Below are 23,667 nucleotides of genomic sequence, written 5' to 3'. Positions count from 1 at the left end.
TTAGTGGCAAGCACCAACAAGATGGCCACTAGTGTCTCCTGTCTGTCTAATGTTTCTTGCATTTTACTGTCAGAAACATCCATGTGTGCATGTGCAAGAAATACATCTTAGGATGAGATCCATGTTAAACCATGATTGTGGTGCAGTTGTTAAATATGTGTCATTGATTATGTTTGCATTTTTTATGTTATAACTGTGTATTTTTTTCCTTTCATTATGAACAAGTGGCCCTGTACCGTGAATGACTTAAACCACATTGCATAATGCTAGTACAATAGTCCCCCATGGGCTTGGCGTTTTTATTTTATGGTTTCTGCTGTTGTGACATAATGTTACATACTTTACAGCGTGCCAGAAAATAGCTACTCTTGGCGAATGATGGTGTCTATGGAGCAAGCCAATATGACTAAGCCTTTTAAACTTGGAAAAAGACGGGGGGGGGAGACAGCATTTGATTTTGTAGTTTGGTTAAGGAAAAAAGAAAACATTTTGCGTGATGGAGGTTAGGTGTAGTGGCCAAATTAATAAAAAATAAGTCATGTTCATCAACAGGCTTCATGTGGCTGACATAACTGGGAGGGCAAGAAAACCCAGAGCCACTGCAACGTCAGTCAACAAATTAGATACATATATCTCAAATGGTCACCTTGGAAGAGTGACACAAGACGCGCATATGAAAGTATCAAATAATTACAAATATCCTCTAGATATATTGGGGAGAAAAAAAACACTAATGGCCAAGTCAGCAACATGTTAACCTTACACTGTCATAGTAATCAGGAGAACACATTCTACAAACGCTCAATCAGATTATTATTATTTATTATTATTATTATTTATTGTTTTACATGGCGCCATCAAATTCCGTAGCTATTGGGAGCTATTGTTCACTCGAGTTTCCTACATTCCCTTTAACTTTGCCATATTGGATATGATATTATTTACACCTGAATTACAGTGAAGATTGCACCTAAAGGTAACCATAATGTGGTGGAACTATGTGGTTTATATACACATTTTGTGTGTGTGTGTGTGTGTTTGTGTATATATATATATATATATATATATATATATATATATATACGGCTGTTTAATGGAATATCTTCATAGACGTACGGGGGCTCTTTATCACTATCACTCCTGTGTTCCAATGTCGCGTTGTGTTCTTTAGAAAACCCAAACTTTTGAGAATATATATATATATATATATATATATATATATATATACACTGTTTATATGTATATGTACTGTATCCTTGTTATATTCCAATCAGCACGCTTTAGATCCACAACGATCCGAAATAATTAGCACTTGTAACTGAGAGATATGATTTTTCAATTGAAACATAAACAGTCCTTCACTGCGGCTTCTTATCTGAGGCTCGTTAGATTAGCGGCATGAAGCCTTGACTGAGCCATGCACATCACTCAATGTGTTACAGTTCTCTGCTTTATCTCACTGATGGAGAACTTACTAAAGCGAGAAGAAAAATTACCTCTGGTTGTGCTGTGTATAAGGAGTTTAAAAAGTGGTAAATGGCCATTTTCTTTGGATAACTAAAAAAAAAAAAACATTGTTTTGTTATCCATATTAGGTCTATGCAGCCTTTCTATGAGAAACACTCTTGATCTATGGAACTTCTAGCATGTGCAACCAAGTGGGCGAGTAAAGCAGCCCAAAACACATTTGGTAACCACTGACCAAGCCGTTACAGAAAGGGATCTATAGAAAAAAGGAGCACACCCAGTAAGCATGTAAATGCTGCTTAAAGTCCTTCCTAGGCTAGACAGCCCGGGGGTTATTGCAGGTAAAGACACACAAATTAACAAAGTAATTTCCCCGCCCCCCCACAACAAAGCCCCCCAGATCGAAATGTAACGACTTTCAGTCTGTGTTGCCTCTCCACTGAATCTGATTATATGGCATCTGAAAGGGCTTAGAAATAAAACAGGATTTTAAAAAAAAAAACATTCCACGACTTCTTGATCTTCACAGAAAGATGGATATTAACAGAAAACACACCAGTAATATCATAGTTAGCGATCGTACAGTTTGTTGTTCAAACGCTAACGTTTCAAACACTCATGCACACAGCTCGTCTTTCTGCATTTTTGGCTTAAATTTAACCTGTAAATAGAATGGCTCGGTTCTAATCACCCGACACTGTGACTAATGGAAGTCTATGGAGCTACAGACTTCATTTGCATTGCCACAAAGATACAAAATCACATCACTGACAATGGCAGCGTCCAGGTCTGCAGATAAAGATTCAGCGCTACGGAATTTGACGGCGATATATAAAACAAAAAATAATAAAACCAGGGTTTTGGCAACGCTAACCTACATTATTGTATGCAGCACTATTTTACGTTCAATGAGAAAAATATTCTTTCCATAGGCCTTTCTCTTTAAAGACGTTTTCCATGCGCTGTGTGTGGAATAGTAATTAATTTCCATGAGGTTTATTTACTAAGCAGCATTAATAAAGAGCAAACATAATTTTACAATTGGTGCTGAGTAGCCAAACAGGCACTGCTGGACAAATAACGCGAGTAGATTTTAACATTTCACAAAACCATTCAATGCGGCCAGCTTCTTTTTCACGGTTAACCCTGTGAAGTTTGCTCTCATTCCTAACAAATACAAGGCGGAAGAGTCCGCAGAATCCGCGGTGACCTGAAGATACTACGGCTTCAACATTTCGTAGGAACTGCAAGGTCAAATAAAAAATACGTTTGGGGAAGTCTATCAAGAGTCAGTTCTCCTAAGAGATGTTTTCCACCTTCATTCATAGTTCTCATTCACATTTTTTTGCCAGGAATATTTAATTGTCGCATGGCACAAAAGCAGGTCCTGTTAGTTAACCATAAAACTGAAAATGCTTCTTGGAACAGATCTCCTTTTGTTTAACAATTTACTAGAGAGTGCAACTAATGAACTGCCTAAGTGGAACGGCACCTTTAAACATTTTTCCCATTGCATATAAATAACTTTGGTTTCTACTGCATATGCATATTTTAACTTGTAAACGTTATTAATTATTTAAATTGACGGAACTGTAACATGCACGATTTGGGAAACAGGTGTGGTTCAAGTTTGGTAAAAAGAAAAGCTATCTAAAGGCCAAGTAATTTTAAGGTTCTCAGGTATGCGCCCAATCGCATTTCTGAATAATTCGAACATTAATAGTCCAATTTTTTTTTAAACAAAGTCATGATATACTGCGTGTTATTTGATAGTGAGCAATACTCAACTGACTGTAGAATATGAACAGAACGTGCATCTTGTCAATAGACGCTTTACTGTGAAAGTAGGTCAGATTGCTCAGCGTTTTAAGATACGCCACATTAGGGTTACTCTAGCATATAATATTAATGGGCAAACAATGCAAGAAAACAAGCAGGGATTTAAAGGGGTAAAAAAAAAAATCAGCTGGGGGCATGAAATACCGCAAAAATAATAGAATATAATATAAAATCTAATTTTGTTCCAAAATACTTCCTTCATCTGCAGATGTTGGGGCTGCCATTGTTATTTTCCCTACTGAGATACGCACTGTACTAACCGTTTACGGCAGGGTCAGTGAAGTCCATTCCACTATAGACTTTCATTAGTCAGACTGTCAGAGTAAGTGATTAAGACCAAGCTGGTCTATAGTTTACCACAAGGCAATAAAATAAGGAGTCAAGATGTTAGTCTAGTACACTGGGCTAAAATAAAAGAGCTGGAACACATACTATGCAGCTGCCTAAAAACATTATAAAAAAAATTGGAACTGTTTAGGGGGAAAAAACACAATATTCTTTACTAGATATTGTTCATCTGTTGCTAGTAATGTTAATCTTTTGGTGGGAGTTTCCCTTTAATAGGATTTCTAGGTGTTTAGGAAGATGGTTTGCTAGTAGGCACATCTCTCCTAGAATAGCATGTTTCATTGTAAGTAGACTATATCCAGGACACAATACCCAAAAAACAATTGTACAGATATTCCCCTAAACATTAGGGAATAATTCTAGTTATATTACAGTTCATCTTCCCAGTCATTTTACTCATCACTATTGATGTGATGCCCCCACTGTGCCAACCCCTATACTGCTCCCCATACGATCCAGACTAACATTAAACTTTTTATTGAACCTTACTTAGGCATTCTTTCTTTAAATGCTCCACCTGTTCAGACACCTACAATTAATACCTACAACCTGCATTCTAAAATGAACTCATCTGTTCTCCCCAACATATATCACCCTTGATGTAATAAACTCTTCCTCGCCCCAAGCAGTCACTCACCTTCTCTCTCCTTCCTCTTCAACCTTCTAATAGACTATAAGCTGGCGATAGCAAGACCCCTTTTTCTCCTCCTGCACCAGAACGTCTTATGTTGTTCATGTTTTTGTTAATTTTGTATTCTCTCCTGACGTAATAACTTAATTATGTCCTTCTAAATACAATAAAACTTATATAAATCACCAGGACATACTAAATTAAAAATGATGTCCTATTAAAAAAACTCCATAAAACATGGACTAGGTAATAAAGCACAGAAACATAGAATTTAACTGAATATAAGAACCGGTTGACCCATCTAGTCTGCCCATTTTTCCTGATGTAAAGGTTCAGAACTTAATCAGTCTTTCATCGAAAGATAAAAATCTATAGTCAAATAAGCTTTGAAAACCTCAGAAGTCACCTTCTTCAAACCTAGGTGAGAAGATCATGAACCAAGAGGTGGCAATCCAACAACTCTAATGATCCTCGGCCGGTCACCAAACAGCAGAGAATCACAGAAAACGCAGCTCAACAACAGCAGGAAAAATTCCAATTTTTGGAACCCATTTCTATTTAGAGTCTTATAGCAGCTGCGGCAGTGCAGGAATAGTTAAACTGCAGAGGAATCCCTTATGAGATGCGGTTCTTCTCAGAACTATTATTTTCGCTTTTTTTGTAAACGGATTCCTTGCCATGCTGTGTGCAAAGAACGGTGGCAAAAGGAAACAGAAAATGACAGGGCAAAGACAATCCGTAAAGGATCTTGAAAAGAAATAAAGGCCTTCAGCTATATTTACCCAAAACACTTCTGAAGGTCCCGACTTCTGCACCAGAAAAAAACAAGTACTAAACATGAAAGAAAAAGAAATATTGAGAGACGGCAGATGATGTCTTTTGCTGTTACACACAGCCAAAGGTGAGGCATATAGTATAGTTTCTAATTATTAAAACCTACATGACTATCATGTTATAATCAAAGGTTCCATCAACGTGTTTTATTTGGGGTAAATTAGGTTTGTTTACGTGCTCCGCCGACTTATGAGGGCCCTTAACCCCTTAACGACAATCCACGTACATGTACGGGGTTGCCGTGCAACGGGTTAACGACAATGCCCGTACATGTACGGGCTGCCGTTAAATAGCTGCATCGCCGCGATCGCGGCGTTTTCGCCGCGATCGGCGGCTTTGCAGCATCCACGGAAGCCTCCCAAGTGAGGCTGACCGTGGATCCGGGGAGGGCAGCCCTCGGCAGCCCTCCCCGGAAGAAAAATGGCCGCCGCCGCACCGATCATGAAAGATCGCGGCGGCGCCCGGCTAAAACAGCTTAGGAAGCGATCTGAATCGCTTCCTAAGCATAAATGGTGTTACTGACATGCCTCGATATCGAGGCATGCCAGCAACACTACCCCCCTACCCCGATCGCCTTGTGATTGCTCCGAAGAGCAACCACAAGTGCCATCCTGTGAATGACGTTGCCGTCATTCACAGAATGGCATCAACAATAGAAATTAGTTCATAGAGGGTCTATCCAGACCCTCTTGTGAACTCTCGAGCTCCCCCTGCAGGTTGAATGCAGGTACTGCATCCAACCATGCAAGGTCAATGGAGCCCAGCTCACTAATGAATGATTAGTAAAAAAAAAAAAAAAAAAAAAAAATTAAAAAAAAATTTAAATTTTTTTTTTAAAAAAAATAAAAATAATATGGTAACATATAAAAATCTCCACTGTCACCAAAAAAAAAAAAAAAAAATTAATAAGCAAGTCCTAAAATTCTTTATCTTTATAAAAATTCCAGCATGGAAAGAGTTAAAATATTGGCATTACAAATGCCCATAGGGTGTCTAGTATTAACAAATCTATGAGTTGATGGGGTAAATTGAATTGGCCGGGTTCAAAGGTGTCCCAAATATGGGACATGGGGGCAGTAGGATCAGATGTCTAAATGGCCAAAAAATACACACCTCACAAAGGCGGCCTTTTACCTCCCAAATAACCCAACAAACCCATGCATGTGGGGTATCACTGCGCTCAGGAGATGTTACTGAACACATATTGGGGTGTTGTTTGACAGGGACATATACCAGGAGCGATAAATTTATACCTGAAGTACAACGTGTGTGAAAAAAATACAAAAAAAATTACTACCATAAAGTTTCACAAAGGCTGGTGGTAAAATTAGTGCATGGAAAGGGTTAAATTACCAGCATGTGAAATACCTTGGGGTGTCTAGTTTTTAAAAATATATGACTTGATGGGGTAAATTGCATTGGCCGGCTTCAAAGATACCCGAAATGGCACATGGGGGGAAGAATTACCAGATTTGGAAAAAAAGGTTTTGAAATAGCAAAACGCTACCTGTACTTATTGCCCCATAACATGCAGAAAAAAGCAAAAAAACATAAAAACATTGGGTATTTCTAAACTCAGGACAAATAGTAGAATCTATTTAGCAGGTTTTTTCATTCGTTTTTGCAGATGAGTAAAAGTTTTTTGTTTAAAAAGTGAGAAAAAGTAATTTTTTAACAAAAAATCCCCATATTTTATCATTTTTTTTATAGTAAATTAGATGATATGATAAAATTAATGGTATCTAAAGAAAGCCCTGTTTGTCCTGAAAAAAACAATATATAATATGTGTGGGAGCACGATATGAGAAAGAAGAAAATCACAGCTAAACAGGAACACCGAAAAATGTTAAAATAGCCATTGTCCCACAATATACTACGAGTAAAAACCCCTATTGTCCTTAAGGGGTTAAAAGCAAGTGGTTTGCAATTGACAGCAACTCCGTATCTTCAGGTATCTTGAACTCATGGTAATTAGCGACAGCCGGGACTTGGTTGCCTGATTGGGAATGAAACGGCCGTTCCCGTCCTTTAAAATTACATTAAGATGTTACAAAGCACCACTAGATTCCTCTAGTATTGAAACAGTTAAACCACTTTACCACCGTGTATATATCAAGGCATTTTGAAACCAGGCCAATACTCAGGGGTCCTGGATATTGTACATAAGCCTTGTATTAATTTATTAGACATTCACATTTCATCATGAATACAACAGCTGCTAACACAGAATGGGAATCACAATATTGCAAATATTTTTGGCATCCAAAAAGTACTGGATGCTTAGGGCCATATTGTATCTCATATGGAAACTATGATGTTAAGAAACAGAAACACGGAATAATGATTATGTCCCACAACAATGTTTCGCGGTGTCAGTACCCAAGGTCGCTCATTACCGTCCGCTCCGATGAGCACAGATAGGGTTAAAAGATGGACACGTGTTGGCCTGTGCCAATTGACAAGCCATTTCTGCTCATGTGCGGAGAAACGGATGCACTGTTAGGGGTGCTATAGGCTCAGGGGGTGATCACTGCTTTTGAGAACTTCGAGGGTTAGGTTAATGAGTAACAGAACATTCTAGAATGAGTATGGTTAGAGGAGCTGGACTTAGTCATTATTAATTATGAGTTTGGTCAACTCCAAATTCAAGAAACATAAAAAAAACACAGACATAATATCAATCCACCTGGTCCATCGAATCTGAGCATTTTTTCAAGCCTAAAATATTTTTTTTCTATGGAGGAACTCAAAGAACAGATCAGGAAAAAAACACATCAGAGAAATGATTCTTTGGAGGACAATGACTTTGGAGTCGGACATTATCAAGCCAGGACTGGCAAACCAGCCAAGTGTGTGGCCCCCGGCTGGACATGGACAACAGCACACTACGAGAGTGTAATAACGTAGCCAGCGGATGCTGGCCTTAAAGTGCCAGGGCCAATTTCTACTCCAGTCCATCCTGATTATTATATATTATTGTTTATAATATTGTTATACTATAGTTATTATAATTATATAATTCTAAGTTATACCACAGAATTGTAGACAAAGAATATGAACTGGATTTTGGTTGAATTTGATGTTGGATGACTGAACAATCCAGAAACAATTTGGTTATATTAACGAATGACCAAATACACTGATCTTTTTTTTATCTGATAGAGCTAGGGAATTGTTGTGAGTTCTACTTCACAACCTAAAAAAAGCCCAGATGCATTAAAAGGATTTTTAAATGTAGAATGTGTACAAGGAATTATGATTTTAAGTGAAAGCTGGTTAAAAATAGCTTACCATCAATTAGAATCCTATACAAGGAACAAGATGGACAATATGCTTTTCTATTGTTCTCCAAAACAGTTGGCAAACATCACCAATGAAAGATTTTTTTTACCATACAGCTAGTGGAATCTTTTCAGCTACCTATGCCAGGGTGTGGAGTATATTCTGATTATATACACAGCAATAACTTCTTTAATGTAATTACTGGTTATATGATAATAATTATAATAAACTATTATAATTAAATTATATTATAAATATAACTCTTTACGCAGTGCACTATTAGCCCTCGTTTTGTAATAGCACCCTATGCACGGTACTTTTACACCGTCCGTAACAAAAGCAGATCACATACGAGCTGTTCATATGCAAATACTAACTTTATTAAGTATCATCTCACTTATTTACTCACTTGGGTTGGCCATTTACAGCCAAAATATTCCACTCTCCTGCAAATTCCTGGGATAATATATATTTACCCAAAATACCTATTTTGATACATTTAAAGAAAAATGCACGCCATATTTATGCTGCTGCTCACAAGGCAAAAAACTAATTCCCCACAACATCATCAGCCTCCCATCAGAAGTGGTAGAGGGTAATACAGCTTGGGAATTCAAACAAGCATGGGACAGGCGTAAAGCTGCCTAATACAAGATCAAGGACCGATGAAGCTCTTTGCCACATATAAAACAGGCAGACTATACGGACTGCCGTCAAATTGTATGTTTCTATGTTTAATACACATCGGAAGAAGTCGAATGATAGAAATAGAGGCTGTGCACTTTTTAAATGTAAAGCTGAAAACATTTTTGGACCTTATTGTACTTAAAATAAGTAAAAGTCATAACTCCCACATTACTCAACCTGCATTCTAAAAGAAGCATCAATAACACACATATATTTATATATAATTATATCTAATAATTATATATATATATATATATATATATATTAAATAATGCAAACACTAATCCAAAGGGAAATAAAGCATTATCAAACACACTTCAGACTGCATTTTGCGTAGTAAATTTTGTCCCTGGAACTCTTTAGGAGCCAAGAGGCTAAGAACCACTTGGCAAATCAATACACGTCTTCTGCCAGTCTATGCAATCTCTAGAATATACTGGTTTCATTTGCTTCTTTAAGCATTACACCAGTGTAATTGTTTCTAGTATGCATTATGCATATCAGAATTGTCCGTATAATTCTATTTGACAGTGGCTTCATTTATTTCATTTTTGTTTTAACATTAACCCCCGGACCTTTAACAAATCAGAAGTCATTTTGCTGCCGCTCGTTCGGCAGTATTCAATGCTATCTTTTCCATTAGGGTGTATGTATTATTCTCTCTAAATCTTAGGTTTATTTAGTGCATGGAGCTGAAAAAATATTTATGATCACCTTTCTCAATGAAGAAAAGCATGTATGTATATAAAAAATCAACTTGGTACGTAGATCATGGGAAAAGGTATTTTAAATTCCTGTGCTCCGCTCCGTTATGTCATCTCTCTCCCCAGTAAGTTGCTGATTGTTGTTGATTGGTGCAGGCAGTCTTTGCAGGTGGAGGAGGGTAAAGAAAATGGAGAGAACTTTAGCACAGGGAATAGATCAGATAATGATGGCCCTGCCATTCTAAGACACACATTTCAGCTGCAAGACATTCAATTTTAAAGTAGATATCTCCAAAATATTACACCTCAACAAAAAAAGCACGATTTATAGAAAGTGCTAACTAATACACTTAGTCGAGCTAAAAGCTGTGAAGGAAATTATTTAAATCTTTGAAGTTTACGGTTTTCAGAGCATTGCAATCATTGTGATGACATTACCAAACACGGTGTGATGACATCACCAAACACGGTGTGATGACATCACCAAACAGGGTGTGATGACATCATCAGTAACATGAGTGTTGCATATTAATTATGAATAGTAATAGAATTGAATCTTTACGGTTGCCTTTCATTTAATAATATTGAACGCATCCCTACTAAGGACAGATACAATCACTTATTTATTAGTTGCTATTTTGATTCTCTCTCAGTAGCCGCAACACGTAGATAGGAAAACATATTTTTAGGTTACTTCTGTACAACACTTCTGGGCTGTAATATTTCCTGTCTTTTTTTTCTTTATAAAGCAGCGTTCTGCTGTATTGGAGATAAAGATAGAAAGCTATTGCAAATATGTAACTTCAAAAATACATTGTCTTCCCAAGACAAGTTAAACGGGGCCTCATAAAGTTTCCACTACATCCCCAACGGGAGTCAAAAGGTCATTGCAAACTCCGACTTAAAAACAATGGGATGTAGAGGAAATCATTCTTTCAAATGTACTCAGAGAATCGGCTTTTTTTTGTACAGTCTCGGCAAGGAAGCGGAGATCTGCAGAGAACCGAAGTCTGCATTTTATGTCAGTTATTCCCTAAAAACACGAGGCAGCATAAATAACCAGTTAGGTCGTTTTAGTCAAAAATGATATGTCCGTTAAACGTTTCTGTACATCCAGCAGAAGATTGTACCCTCCATCTCCGACACGTGGCCCAGATTCACTCACAGACGCTTTAAACTATTTCTATCGTGTAAAGCGCTTAGAAAAATGTAGTAATAAAAAGAGACAGTCGAGTGCCCCAAACAGCCTCGCCAAACATGAATGCAAATGAAAGTACTTGGTGCCACTAGATTGTAAGCTCTTTTGAACAAGGAACTTCACACCAGCTGTTTCTGTAAGTCGAAATGTTATGTTATATACTACTTGTTATGTCCTGTTTGCCCATTGTACAGCGCTACAGGATATGATGGCAATACATAAAGCAATAAATAATACTTTATTCTACGTTATACTTATTGGCTGAAAATGCTACTGTTCCAGAACTGCAGCATAACGCCCTCTCTGCAATCCGCAATTCCTGCCAGTTTTAGCTGCTGGAAGCAACCAACCTCCGGCAGGAACGCGATCCTATTGAAATCAATGAGGGCACCAAGTGCGCATGGGTACTCACTGGACCCCTGGGAATCTTATGTGAGCCATCCCTGAAGCCGGTCCCTTGTGATCCATTATGTCTTAACATGCATTAATGTTATCGAAAGTCTTGTATGTTGTCAGTTTTAATGTTATTGGTCATTTTCATTCATCCCTATCGAAACAGTGCTAGAGAATCTGCCGGGGCTCCCTAACATGTAATCTAGCATCAAGACCCCAAAACTCATGCAAAGAAAGTGTTCCCATAGATTTCAATCAGAACTCTTTTCTACCAGTGAATGGTTCCTGTCAGCAAAGCCAGTGCCAATTGCGGAGGCTTTTTTCCATTGCTGGTAAAGAATGCATATTAAGTACTTCAACGTGCATTTATTATTGGGGTGGCAGTTTGTGGCAGACTGTTCCTAAAAATGTAGCTAAATTATGCAATTTGTGAATGCTTGTGAGTTGCTTTGCGGACATTTTCCCAATTACCTAAGCCTTACCATACCATAAGGGATGACACACACACATATTATATATATATATATATAATGTTTGGTTTTTTTTAAACTATATAACTAAATTGTGATAACACTTACGCTATGTGATAATTTGTAGAACGTATCAGATTAATCTAAAGGGGTTATGAGCACACAAAACAAAGTAACAAATTCACTCAAGGCAATGGAAACCAATTTCACTACTGAGAAGACTCTGAAATAAGATTGTGACAGCCTTTCTGCATTAGCTTTTAGAAAAACAATTATGTTGCAACTTCCGCATAAAGCCACTCAACTAGAATGACACGTTTTTCATGTATTTTTTTTTTTCCTTCTGATTTCACCAGTCAACATTGAAAGACAATGTCCTTGTGAAAAGCAGCATGAGTCACTTACGCCGTATAAACGGGAAGATATGTTAGAACCACTCAGTCCAAAATCTGACGGGAGAATTTCTAACCAACACAGGTAACCAGCTTGGCTTTAAGGGATAGATATGTCTCCATAAAGGGGCAGAAATAGAGGAATGATCATATCCAGGATCTGCCCTAATTCTTACACCTTTACACTTGTGTTTTGAAGCTGCCAATCATTGGCAGAAAACCGCCCCCATTGAAATAAATGGACGAGCTTTCCAAGCACGCTCAATGGAGGGACCCCTAGAGCCCTCGCTGGAGCGGACTGGTAGTGGGCACAGAGGGAGATGTGCGCAGCTCATTCTGCAGACTACTTCCATATTCAAAGGAGGAACTATGAAAATTTAAAGGGACCCATCAGCTATCATATGCATTACAGGGTCTGGAATCGCTGGAGTGTCCCTTTAAATTGCTGCCAATTCCTATAGTATTTGGGACCAGAGAGGAGCTACAATGCTGTAATCTTCTGCACTAGTGCCACCATCAGTGTTACTGTTTTGGAGATATTTAGTTTAAAGGTTAACCTCATAAGATTAGATTAAACAGAAAAAAAGAAAGGATAGCACACCAAAAGAAAAATATGAAGGTTCAATCAATACAGGGATAACCTCAAAACGTCACTGTATACAACAAGAAAACAATACACTAAGCACACTCCACGTAGCACTCCTTGTTTTTAAGAAATTCATGTATTTCCGTGTCATAAGTGTCGATGTGTGTTTCAACCCCTGTACAGTGGATTATAGTCTTTTGTTTTTTTTTGCCCTGAAAACCATTCACTGGGGGTTGAAACATACTTCAGCAACAATGCTGTTACCCCCTGTGACACGCCACTGTTGGGGTTTTTAATAAATATTTTTTGTTGCGTTACTTGGAGTGTTCTCCATTTATTATTTTCTAATGAGATGAGAGTGACAGCAGTCTGTGGCAGAGCCAGCATTATCTCATCGTGTGTGTCTTTTCCCTAGAGTTATCTCCGTTCTCCTTGCCCATCGTTACACTGGTCCTTTGAACAAATCCACAAAAATAAACAACCTAACAATAGACGAGAGGTAACAGAATGAGGAGGAATAATCATTTAGAGTTTGTGAAAATACAATTAAAGGGCAACGCCAGCCAAAACATTGTGTATAATATAAAGTGTGGCTGCATTTTAGCCATTTGTATGTGTTCAAGCTTTACTCTCTTAGCCCAATCTACCAAGCACTTTGACTCCTTGTCATACGCATCGTGGTAAACAAGAGAATGGCTCAGTCTTAATAGCTCAGACCCTGCCTATCTGACTTATGAAAGTCTATGGAGAAGAGGATTTCATTGAACAAGCAGGAGCTGTAGAATGGGCTCAGTGTGGTGAGCAGGGAAAGTCACCCAACAAATCATATGACTGATAACATTGGCAGCCTCCAGGCCAGCAGATAATGGACATTTATTAAAATAAAATGAAATCAGGTTTTGTTAAATGCTAAATTACTGTATACAGCACTCGAATGCTGAAATGTTTGATATATATTAATTTTAATCTATAAACATAACTTTATCGGTTTATCTATTATATAAAACTAACATTTTGGAATTGGGAAAAGTGACTGATCTGCTGTATGATGGCTGTATGAAGTGTTATCTTAAAAAATGAAGTCACTCCCAAAACCAAATTAAAGTCACATTTTTTTAGTATAATCCACATGAGTTAAGTCTTTCTTCATCCAAGTCTTACACCTACAATTAACGTTGTATATTTGTGAACGTTGGACATGGTTGGCTTGCCATTGTTCCATCTCAGACAATCCAGAAACAGGCAGAAATCCTCCATTGACTTAATTGTTTGTAGGATCCCTTTACTTCAGCTCCTTGCACCAATCACCAACAATCAGCAACTTAGCAATGGAGGAGAGATAGCATAATGCATAACTTATGGTATAGGCTCCAAAGTCTTCTTTATGGAACAAGATTCAAACTGATCACTATGGATGACTTTAAATAGATAAACTTTGATTGTTGCCGTTTTAGCTGGTGTATTTTAGTATTGTAAAAAGTTTTAAGTTGTACAAAATATATTTTTTTTTACATTGAATAAACTGATAAGAAGGACATTGATTATATATATATATATATATATATTTATATTACAATATTTATTATATTATTTATGATAAGTAAATATCAATAGTGTAAATACAAAAAGGAAACCTCACAAAGGCATTATCATAGATACAAAAGGCTGGATTTCCCAACAAGGAAACATGAGATCATAATGACTGTCAACACCAGGCCCTTGGGGGTCATAGTCAAAAACTCTTTAGCCCACAAGGTTTATCGTACATTAGGGTAAGAGAGTTTGTGAATTCCAACCACACCAGCTAAAATATTACTTTATCATGAGAGTGATGTGAACAAGCGTGGGTGAAATATGTCTCTCTTACCGCAAGCAAATTACGAGTTAAGCAGGGTTAGGAAACCCAACATGGTGGTGACATAGTGGTAGCACTCACAGCTTTTAGCATAGCTACATTTGCATATCAGGACTACTTACAGTTTGCACTTTTTGTTTTCAATTACATTAGAGGTCTGTGGCTGAGGGTGGCAATACTGCTTGTCTAACGCCTACTCAGTACACAAATCCTAATAATTGTAATAATGAGTCACAAATCTGGTGTTATGACTGCCTTGCTATATCTACCAAAGAAAATGCTATTCTCCCCAATGCCAACATATTATTTTGTGTTAAATCAAATAATAAATCAACAGATCAACCTATATTTTTTAACAGAACCTTCATTTTGTTTGTACACACATATGATTTCCCAGATATCCATCTTCCTAAATGTTAAAATGTTTATACCCAAAACCATTCTGCCTAATTTTACTCTAACAAGCAATCCAAGGTTGTAATGCTCTGTGAAAGGCCACTGTAGGGCGTGTATGGTTCTAAATAGGTTCCTATACAGTAAAGGTAAGTGTATATTTACACAACAGTTGCAGAGTGCAATATGGGTTGCCACTATGGGTTGTAGGGACTAAAACAGCTATCAATATCAGCCTTGTGGGAGACTAAACATTGTATACTTTGGTGGGCCTTTCTTTGGGAGGGGATCCTAGAAGATACAGCCCTGCTTTAGGCTTTGGCCTTGGAGGAAAGAAAGAAGTTACATAACCTCACGTGGAGACCACAGCCCAGAAGAGGATTGGTGTCCCAACCACTTGGATCACGGACACGCCATGGAAGCACAAGTAGATATGACGCTGTATATACATGCCTTGTGGCTGCTGAGCAAACTGTGTGTTTTACATAAGAGTTTTGTTTTTTAGAAGTCGACAATATAGATCAATATCAGCAGACACAAAAAGCTGGGTGCCACCTATCAGCAGGAGTCATGGCTACCTACCATCTTGGATTTTTCTGCCCTGTATAAGAAGTATCTACTCTGAGTTAAGTCTTCATGTAAACGTAATTTGAGAATCATTGCTACAGCTTTGGAGGCAATGAAAGGATTACTACGAGCGAACAAGATAACCAACCATCAGCTTTATATTTATGTAATATGCCTGTGAAGTACTGTGCAAAAGTTTTAGGCAGGTGTGAAAAATTATGAAAAGTACGAATGTTTTAGAAAACAGACATGTTAAAAGTTGATTTTTATCATTTAACAAAATGCATAGTGAGTGAACAAAAGAAAAATCTAAATCAAATCAATAATTGGTGTGACCACCCTTTGTCTTCAAAACAGCATCGCTTGTCCTAGGTACGCTTACACAATGTCAGGGATTCTGTAGGTATATAGTAGTTATGTGTATGATTTAACAATTATACCACATGCTAACGATCATCAATTTAATATGTAGGTTTAAACACAATTGTTAAATGAAATAGAAACAGTTGGGTGAGGAACAGTCAAGAGGTTACTGAAGAGTCATACACCACGGCAAGACTCAGCACAGTAACAAGACACACGGTAGTTATACTGCATCAGCAAGGTCTCTCCCAGGCAGATATTTCAAGGCAGACAGGGGTTTCCAGGTCCAAGCTCTTTTGAATAACACAAAGAACTGGACCATAGACGCATTGGTGGGCCAAGGGAACTTAGTGCAGCAGATGAAATACACATCATACTTACTCCCCTTCGCAATCAGAAGATGTCCAGCAGGGCCACCAGCTCAGTATTGGCAAAAAACAGTGGGACCCGGATACACTCATCTATTGTTTGGAGAATTATGGTCAGAAGTGGTCTTCGTGGCTGACTTTCAGCCAAAAAGCCATACCTCTGATGTGGAAACAAAGCCAAGTGACTATTTACAAAAGCCGAGGTGCAGAAAAATAGCAGCAGGTGCTTTGGACTGATGAGTCAAAATGTAAAATATTTGGCTGTAGCAGAAGGCAGTTATTTCGTGGAATGGCTGGAGAGCGATACAAGAATATTCGGTCAGAATTAATGGTCTTCTCAACGTTAAGAAGTACAGGCAGATACTATCTTCAACATAAGAAGAACAATGAGTTCTGACAGTGATGGTATGGCCCCCACAGAGCCCTGATTTCAACATCATCGAGTCTGTCTGGGAATAAATGAGGAGAAAGAAGCAACTGAAGCTGCCTAAATCCACATGAGAATTGAAGTTAGGTCTCCCAGATGTTTGGAGCAACCTACTTGCCAAGTTCCTTCAAAAACTGTGTGTAAATGTACCTAGTAGAACTGATGCTGTTTTCTAGTCAAAGGACAGTCACACCAAATATTGATTTGATTTTAGATTTTTCTTCTGTTCACTCACGTTGCATTTTGTTAAATGATAAAAATAAACTATGAACATGTCTAATTTTCCAAATCATTATTACTTTACCAAATCATTCTTACTTTACAGCATTTTTCACACCTGCCTAAAAATTTCATTCTGGTGACCATCAATGAAGTAAATTTTTTATGATACAAATCCTAAACTGTGGCTTGCAACATGACTGTAAACAAAATGTGGACCTCTGCCAAATAGGAGAAACAAAATATTCTCAGAAAAGTGACATGTCTAGCCCGGGAAAATGTTTGCCCAGCATCTGAGGGTCCACGGACATATGTTTTACAAGCGTTGTGATGTATATGTTATGCACGCTGTGACATATAAGTCATATGATTGCTTGTGGAAGATGCATATGATGTTACAGGAAGTGTTGCATGCAGTGTGACATCAGTTCTCTTCACTGCTTCCGTGGGAGCTACTGCAGAAACAAGCAAAAAAAAAAGGGAAAAAAAGCCAACTTGTTGCGGAAACTCCCACAGATGCAATTTTCAATATTTCACCCAGCCCTTCTCCCAACTATTTTCCACCATCTAAAAAAAGATGAATATGTATGTTTTCAAGTAATCACAATTTGTTAAATAAACATTAAACTGTATCAAGTATAAAAATATAAATACTTCTATATCCCGTACCGTAGTATTGACTAGTTAATCAAGTTTGTATCTGAAGGTATATAATATTCTAATGTATGTAGAAAAAAAAAAAAAATATATATATATATATATATATATATATATATATATATATATATATACACACACCGGTATATATATAACTAATACAAGATACTGGAGTCTATATCTTCTTTGCACTTAAAATCAGGACACATGCAAAGAAGGAAATATATTTTACCCATGCGTACTATCTAGTGGATAACCTAAAACTATATTCCCAAAGTATGGCTATTTTTTGTGAATATTTAACATTCCAGGCATCCACGAGATATAGTTTGTGGAACAAACCAAGGCCAATGAGACACAACAATTCATAACTGACAAATAACATGCTGGTGTCTGCTTTCTCCTTCTAGTGACTGCCAGAGGATTGGCACCCTCCCAAACACAAAGGGTTACTGGTTTAAGAATGCAACGTTTAAATGCATACATTCAGAAGAAAGGAAGTTGCCTTCAAAAATATGGCAAAATTAAATACTGCATTTTCATTCGAGAGCAAAAAGTGTGTTTGCATGCGGATGTTGGGTCAATAAACCAGTTTGTGTAATAAATCGGTGATATCATGGAGACAGTATTCATGTTCGTGTCTTGGAGCGCAGAACATGTCAGAGGTCCTGTAATCAGGATGCGGCGTTGGGGCCTACTGCACACCATTACATACCCAAACTTCAAATCACCCTAATCATTACACACACACACACATTATACATTATATATATTATACATATATATATATATACATACACACGCATACAATACTGTTCAAAGTTTGTGGTCACTTAGAAATTTCCTTGTTTCTAAAAGAAAACTAAATTATATCCATTAAAATAACATGAAATGGGTCAGAAATACAGTGTAAATGTTATTAATGTTTTAAATGACTCTTGTAGTTGGGAATGGATTATGTTTAATGGAATATCCTCATAGGCGTACAGAGGCCCTTTATCACTCCCATCGCAGTTTAAAAGGCTAATTGATCATTAGAAAGCCCTTTTGCATGAAAACAGCTAAGTGACCCCTAATGTTTGAACAGTAGTGTAACTATATATATATATATATAATTTACATACATATAGCATTTCAGACCACCATATTTTGCCTTCTCTTCTGCTTTGCGTACTAGTGATTGGAAGGTTAAATCATGAAGGAATATACGTTTATCATACTACTTATCCCAGAGGCAGGGTAATTAATATAATATTATAATTAACCTAGAGGCCTCTAAAATAGTTAGTTTTTTATTTCATATTTAAGATTTTGGCAATAGCAGTAAATGATCACTTTCATTAAAAGAGACCTGATTGACTTAACAACGTAAAGCTTGTATGGTTCTGAGATGCAAACTTAAAATACTGCTGGAAGAATAATGCACAGATATAAAAAAAAACACCAGTTTAAGGGCTGGCATTAAAAATCTGGGTTCTTTCACATGGCTCTGGCTAAAGTTTGGAGATATTTACGGCAGATTTCTGACTTCTAAGTCACTTATACATATGTTCAAATACATTAAATCACATATTCTGCAATAGTAAATGTAGAGTAAATCTGAAAACTTCAGCCATAATTATCCGTTGTACGGCGCTGTGGAATATGACGGTGCCAAATAAGTCAATAAATAATAATAATTAACCAATTGTTTAAAGTTGTCTTATGCAATCTGTTTTTTTTTTTTAAATAAAACTTGTTCTACATTACCAAACTAAAGAGAAATAACATAAAAGAGGAAACGGTAAAAAACATTCCAGAGAAACCTGATTTCTCTTTTGAGCCTGGCCCTCCTTACCATTTGTTTCTGTAAGTCTACATTGTTATGTGTTACACTGCTTGTTATGTCCCGTTTACCTATTGTGCTGCACCGCAGAATATGATGGCGCTATATAAACCAATAAATAATAATACTTTCCCTATTACGTGTAATTTAAGGCCCTCCGGTGCTTCAATAAGTAACAGTAAATACGAATTGCCATATTCTGTTCTCAAATCCATTTGGTATTAATGGACATCCTCTTACAAGACATGACGACAGCTACAGAAATGGGTTTGCTTGACACTTGAGCAAAAGTATACAATGGATCGCCAAAGAGAACCAAAACCATCTACAAAACCATCGGCATTGCACTGAACACAAGAAAAAGTCGCTTGCCCCTCCACTTTCGCTTTTTCTCGCTCGAAGCTTCACTAATTTGCCTTATTTTCCATGTGTCTACTGTCTCCAAATTCCGGTTAAGGTCTAGTGGAGGTCAAATGGATGGGCCACCAAGTTTCAGCAGCTACAATCACCCAGGTAGAAACAATGTGATTTTAAGTTTTCCTCTTTGCATACCTGCAGACTAGGAGCCTATACGTGGCGATGACCGATATTAATGTAAATATTATATGTTCGAACCGAGGCCGCGGCCATAAAATGCCCTGATTTACTGAAAACCAGTATGAAAGAGACAGTCTCGATCTCTAGTGTTTATCTAAATCCCAAGTTTCCTATTCATCTAACAGGTTGACAGCTTTGAACAAGAAGCTGTTCTTTCCGAGGCTAAATATTTCATTCAGCAATTTGTGACCAGTGCCAAAAAATACCTATACCAATATCAATATTTGCCAGCTGTCGTTTAACATCGACACAAACATTAGCCATTAAAAAAAAAAAATAAGGAGCTTATTACAGTCAAGGACAGATTGAGGTAGGCCCTGTACCCATTGCAAAACCAAGATAACTATATGTCTTGATGTTCTTTTTTCTTTATTAACACCCTATTGGTAAACAAAGCTTCTGAACATGACCCTGCTAATGGGAAGAATAGACAGATTAATGACATGACCCCCCCAAAACAAGGAAGAATCATTGTTAAAGAGAAGTGGACTTAAACTGACTTTGGGAATGACCCTGATCAAGGCTTTTTGGGAATGAAGATCTACTACTGTGTAACCTGTTAGATCCTGGCAATCAGTGACACAGCAGCAGCTTAACCCCCACAGTGCTGGAAGGCCACTGCTGTGCTATGGTAGGGGCATTGAGCACTGTGCTGTTACCTTCACACTGGATCTGCTGGTGGTGTGTGTCTCTGCATCCATGCTCTGGTTGTTGTCTCTCCTGTCTTTCTTAGAGGAATTAGCCCTCACCTTATAATTGGATGTGTTAGGGGATTTAATGAATAATCCAGGGACTGAGTTGCCTTGCTGTTGCTGAGACAGTGTGTTGGTCTGGTGTGGAGAGTTGGAATCCTCAGACTCTTTGCCACTGTGATAAACCACCCTGCTGTCAGATATGTGGATGCTTGGAGCGCAGCCCATGCTTCGATACCTCCTGTGCCAAATCCAAACCACTGTGTGTGTATGTACGGTGCCTCTTTCAAACCTTGATGCAAATGAATCCTAAAGGAAACGCGCTGGATCCTACTGCAGTCGGTGATCTGCTGCCACTCTTCTGCATGTCACACTTTAAATCTGCGAGGGGGGGGCCAAAAAAAAAAAAAAGAAATAACTGGGCAAGGGGCACAAGTTATATGTCCTCCTTCAGGAGACGGGCTTTGGTGTGAGATCCTCCCGCATCAGCTCCCAGATGAGAACATTCGGATCCTTGGATTCGGATCTGTTTGCCCTGCTACATACAGCCGAATGTCTTCTGTGATCGACTTTTCCGTGCAGCATCAGCATGACAACATTGTATCCACGGATCAATTCATGTAAAAGGCTGCACAGCGGTGATGATCACATAACAAGGCAGGGATGCAGAGAGCTGTTTGCTTCCCCTCGTCCTCCACGCCCTGTGCACTCAATATTTTACCCTTCCCTGCCTACAACGTGAACATCAATGGCTTTCCTGGGCTTGTTGATTCTTTCGTTTAACTCGGGATGGGGATTGATGAATCGGTGGGATGGGAAGAGGGGCAAAAAACAAGGCACAGATCTCCCTCAGTGTCCCCTCCAAAGCTAGAAAGTCTTCGTGGGGACCCTGGGACTCCTCCTCATCATCATCAACATCTTCTTCCAGTATAGAAGGAGGAGGAGGAAGAGGCTTATTTACATTTGCACACTCCACTCTTCTTGGCAACAGGAAGATTCCCCCCTCCCCGCCCCCAGAAGACCGCAGGGAAAGACCTGCAGCCTTATCCGGACACACATACCCGGGCTGAGAATCCGTAGCCCTGGACCTCTAGGACATGTAGAGAAGAGGGCAGTGTGGCCAGGCAAATGTCAGCAACCCCCGCCTGGCTCTGATCGGATGGGTTTGGCACTGCAGGCCCGCTGGGGTGGGGGTACAGCCCCTTGATCCTGGGGGTCCCCGATGAATTAAAATGGCGAGCTCGTAACTCGCGATCCTGTTCTATATGCAAGATGAAGCTAGAGCGCTGCTCGGTTCCACTGCATGCTGCAAAGCTGCAGGCACTCGGATCCCGTTCTTCTGCCGCTTCGCTTTGCCTTCCTCCCACCTCTGTCCGTACACCTTTCCCTTTTTTTTCCTGCCCTCTGTCTCTCACCAGCCTTTTTCTCTTCCTTCCAATTCTTCACCGCCGCTTTGACAGAGGCAGATCCAATAAAAGCACCAGCAAGAGATGACCTCCAGCCTTTACTGACGTAAATGTAAATGAGCAGAGTCAAAACCAATCAGAGAGCCGGGGAGCCCGAATGGGCGTGGTTAGAACACGGAGGGGAGTTTAAATAGTTCCTGGTGCAGTTCTGCAGTGCAGCAGCACATTCTGTAATCACTGGGAGTTCCACGCACGGATTAATCACAATACCTAGACTGCAGCTGCCGCTATAATATGGAAATATCACATATACATTATTATATATATGTAATGCCTGCTGGGTCTGCGCACCTTTAATGAACAGCGAAGGCACAGAAAATAATATTTAAATAAACAGGTCTATTCACTAAAGGGAGAGTTGGCTGGAGAGCTTGGCTGCCCTGTGTAATGTATACTTAAATCAGTGACCTATCTTCAGTCTCCTTACATCTTTCATTGTACATGAAGGAGGTACTCAGCTGTTCTTGCTGGGGAAACTTGCCAATGTTGGCCCCTTATAATGAATAGTGAAGTGGGGAAGAGAGTGATTGGCCAGGGTGAAAAAAGTGAGGAAAGAAAGGTTGTTGGACCCATCAATCAGCCATAATCATCAATGAGATCACCTCCATTTTCTAGCTTGTTCTATTGATATGTACCCTCATACACACATTCCCTCACACTTTATCTCATCATCGAGTGCCAAAACGGCCTGTAATGGCGGCTACATATGGTGACGAATGGAGGAATTGTGACAAATTTTCATCACTTTTGCAGTTTCGTCTGAAATCGCTGGCTTATACGAACACGCAAACAGGCAGTTTTTGTTAAAAATAACGTTTATATGGAAACAAATGCACAAGTCTAATAGGCTGTGCTTAATGCTCTATTACAGATAACCAGACTAGACATTGTCAAGTAATTATATATCTATCTATCACTGTCAAAGCAGAATAAGATACCATTTGATGGACATAATGTTGCTGCAAGGTTTCCTCATAATTTGTCTTCTCATTATCTATATAGGACAAGAATTTATAAACGTGTCTGCTCTGCTTGTAAACCGAAGATATATTACAAGTCTACAGACTCACGTTAAGCTTGGTGAGGATCCTTTAAGAAAACTGCCACCATCACTATTTTAGTATAAGTGCATTAATTTACAAGTACCTGTTTTTTGCTTACAATCAATGTAAATGTTCAAGAGATGTTGTACTTCTCTATGTGGCAAAAGGTGTTAACATCAATCAAAGGGGAGTAGTTGACAAGCAAAAATGCTTGTGGAGGGAACATGCAAAACAGGACAGTAAAATGGCAGCCCCTATGGTGTACACATAATGTGCTGAGTCATTCCCACAATTGGCCCCTGGGCCAGCCCTCCCCTGGCTAGAAGCCTGAGGTGTTATGGAGTCCCCAGACAACGTTTGGGAC

The 23,667-nt window shown here is 38.5% G+C and overlaps 1 protein-coding gene across 2 annotated transcripts in view; it reads right to left on the bottom strand.

Moving 5' to 3' along the window:
- Positions 1–23,667, bottom strand: part of PDE8A (phosphodiesterase 8A) — a 103,152-nt gene that overhangs the window by 56,288 nt on the left and 23,197 nt on the right. Inside the window, exon 1 of one of the 2 annotated variants that reach the window (XM_053461793.1) lies at positions 20,762–22,355. The exons of the other annotated variant lie outside the window; for it this stretch is intronic. Within the exon in view, the coding sequence (XP_053317768.1) occupies positions 20,762–21,022 (261 nt within the window). The 5' untranslated portion in view covers positions 21,023–22,355. Of the gene's footprint in view, positions 1–20,761; positions 22,356–23,667 lie in introns of those variants that run through there. 2 annotated transcript variants of the gene reach the window in all.

Source organism: Spea bombifrons, chromosome 4 (assembly GCF_027358695.1).
Source record: "Spea bombifrons isolate aSpeBom1 chromosome 4, aSpeBom1.2.pri, whole genome shotgun sequence".
Taxonomy (NCBI): domain Eukaryota; kingdom Metazoa; phylum Chordata; class Amphibia; order Anura; family Pelobatidae; genus Spea; species Spea bombifrons.
This window is presented reverse-complemented; position numbering and strand designations above follow the sequence as displayed.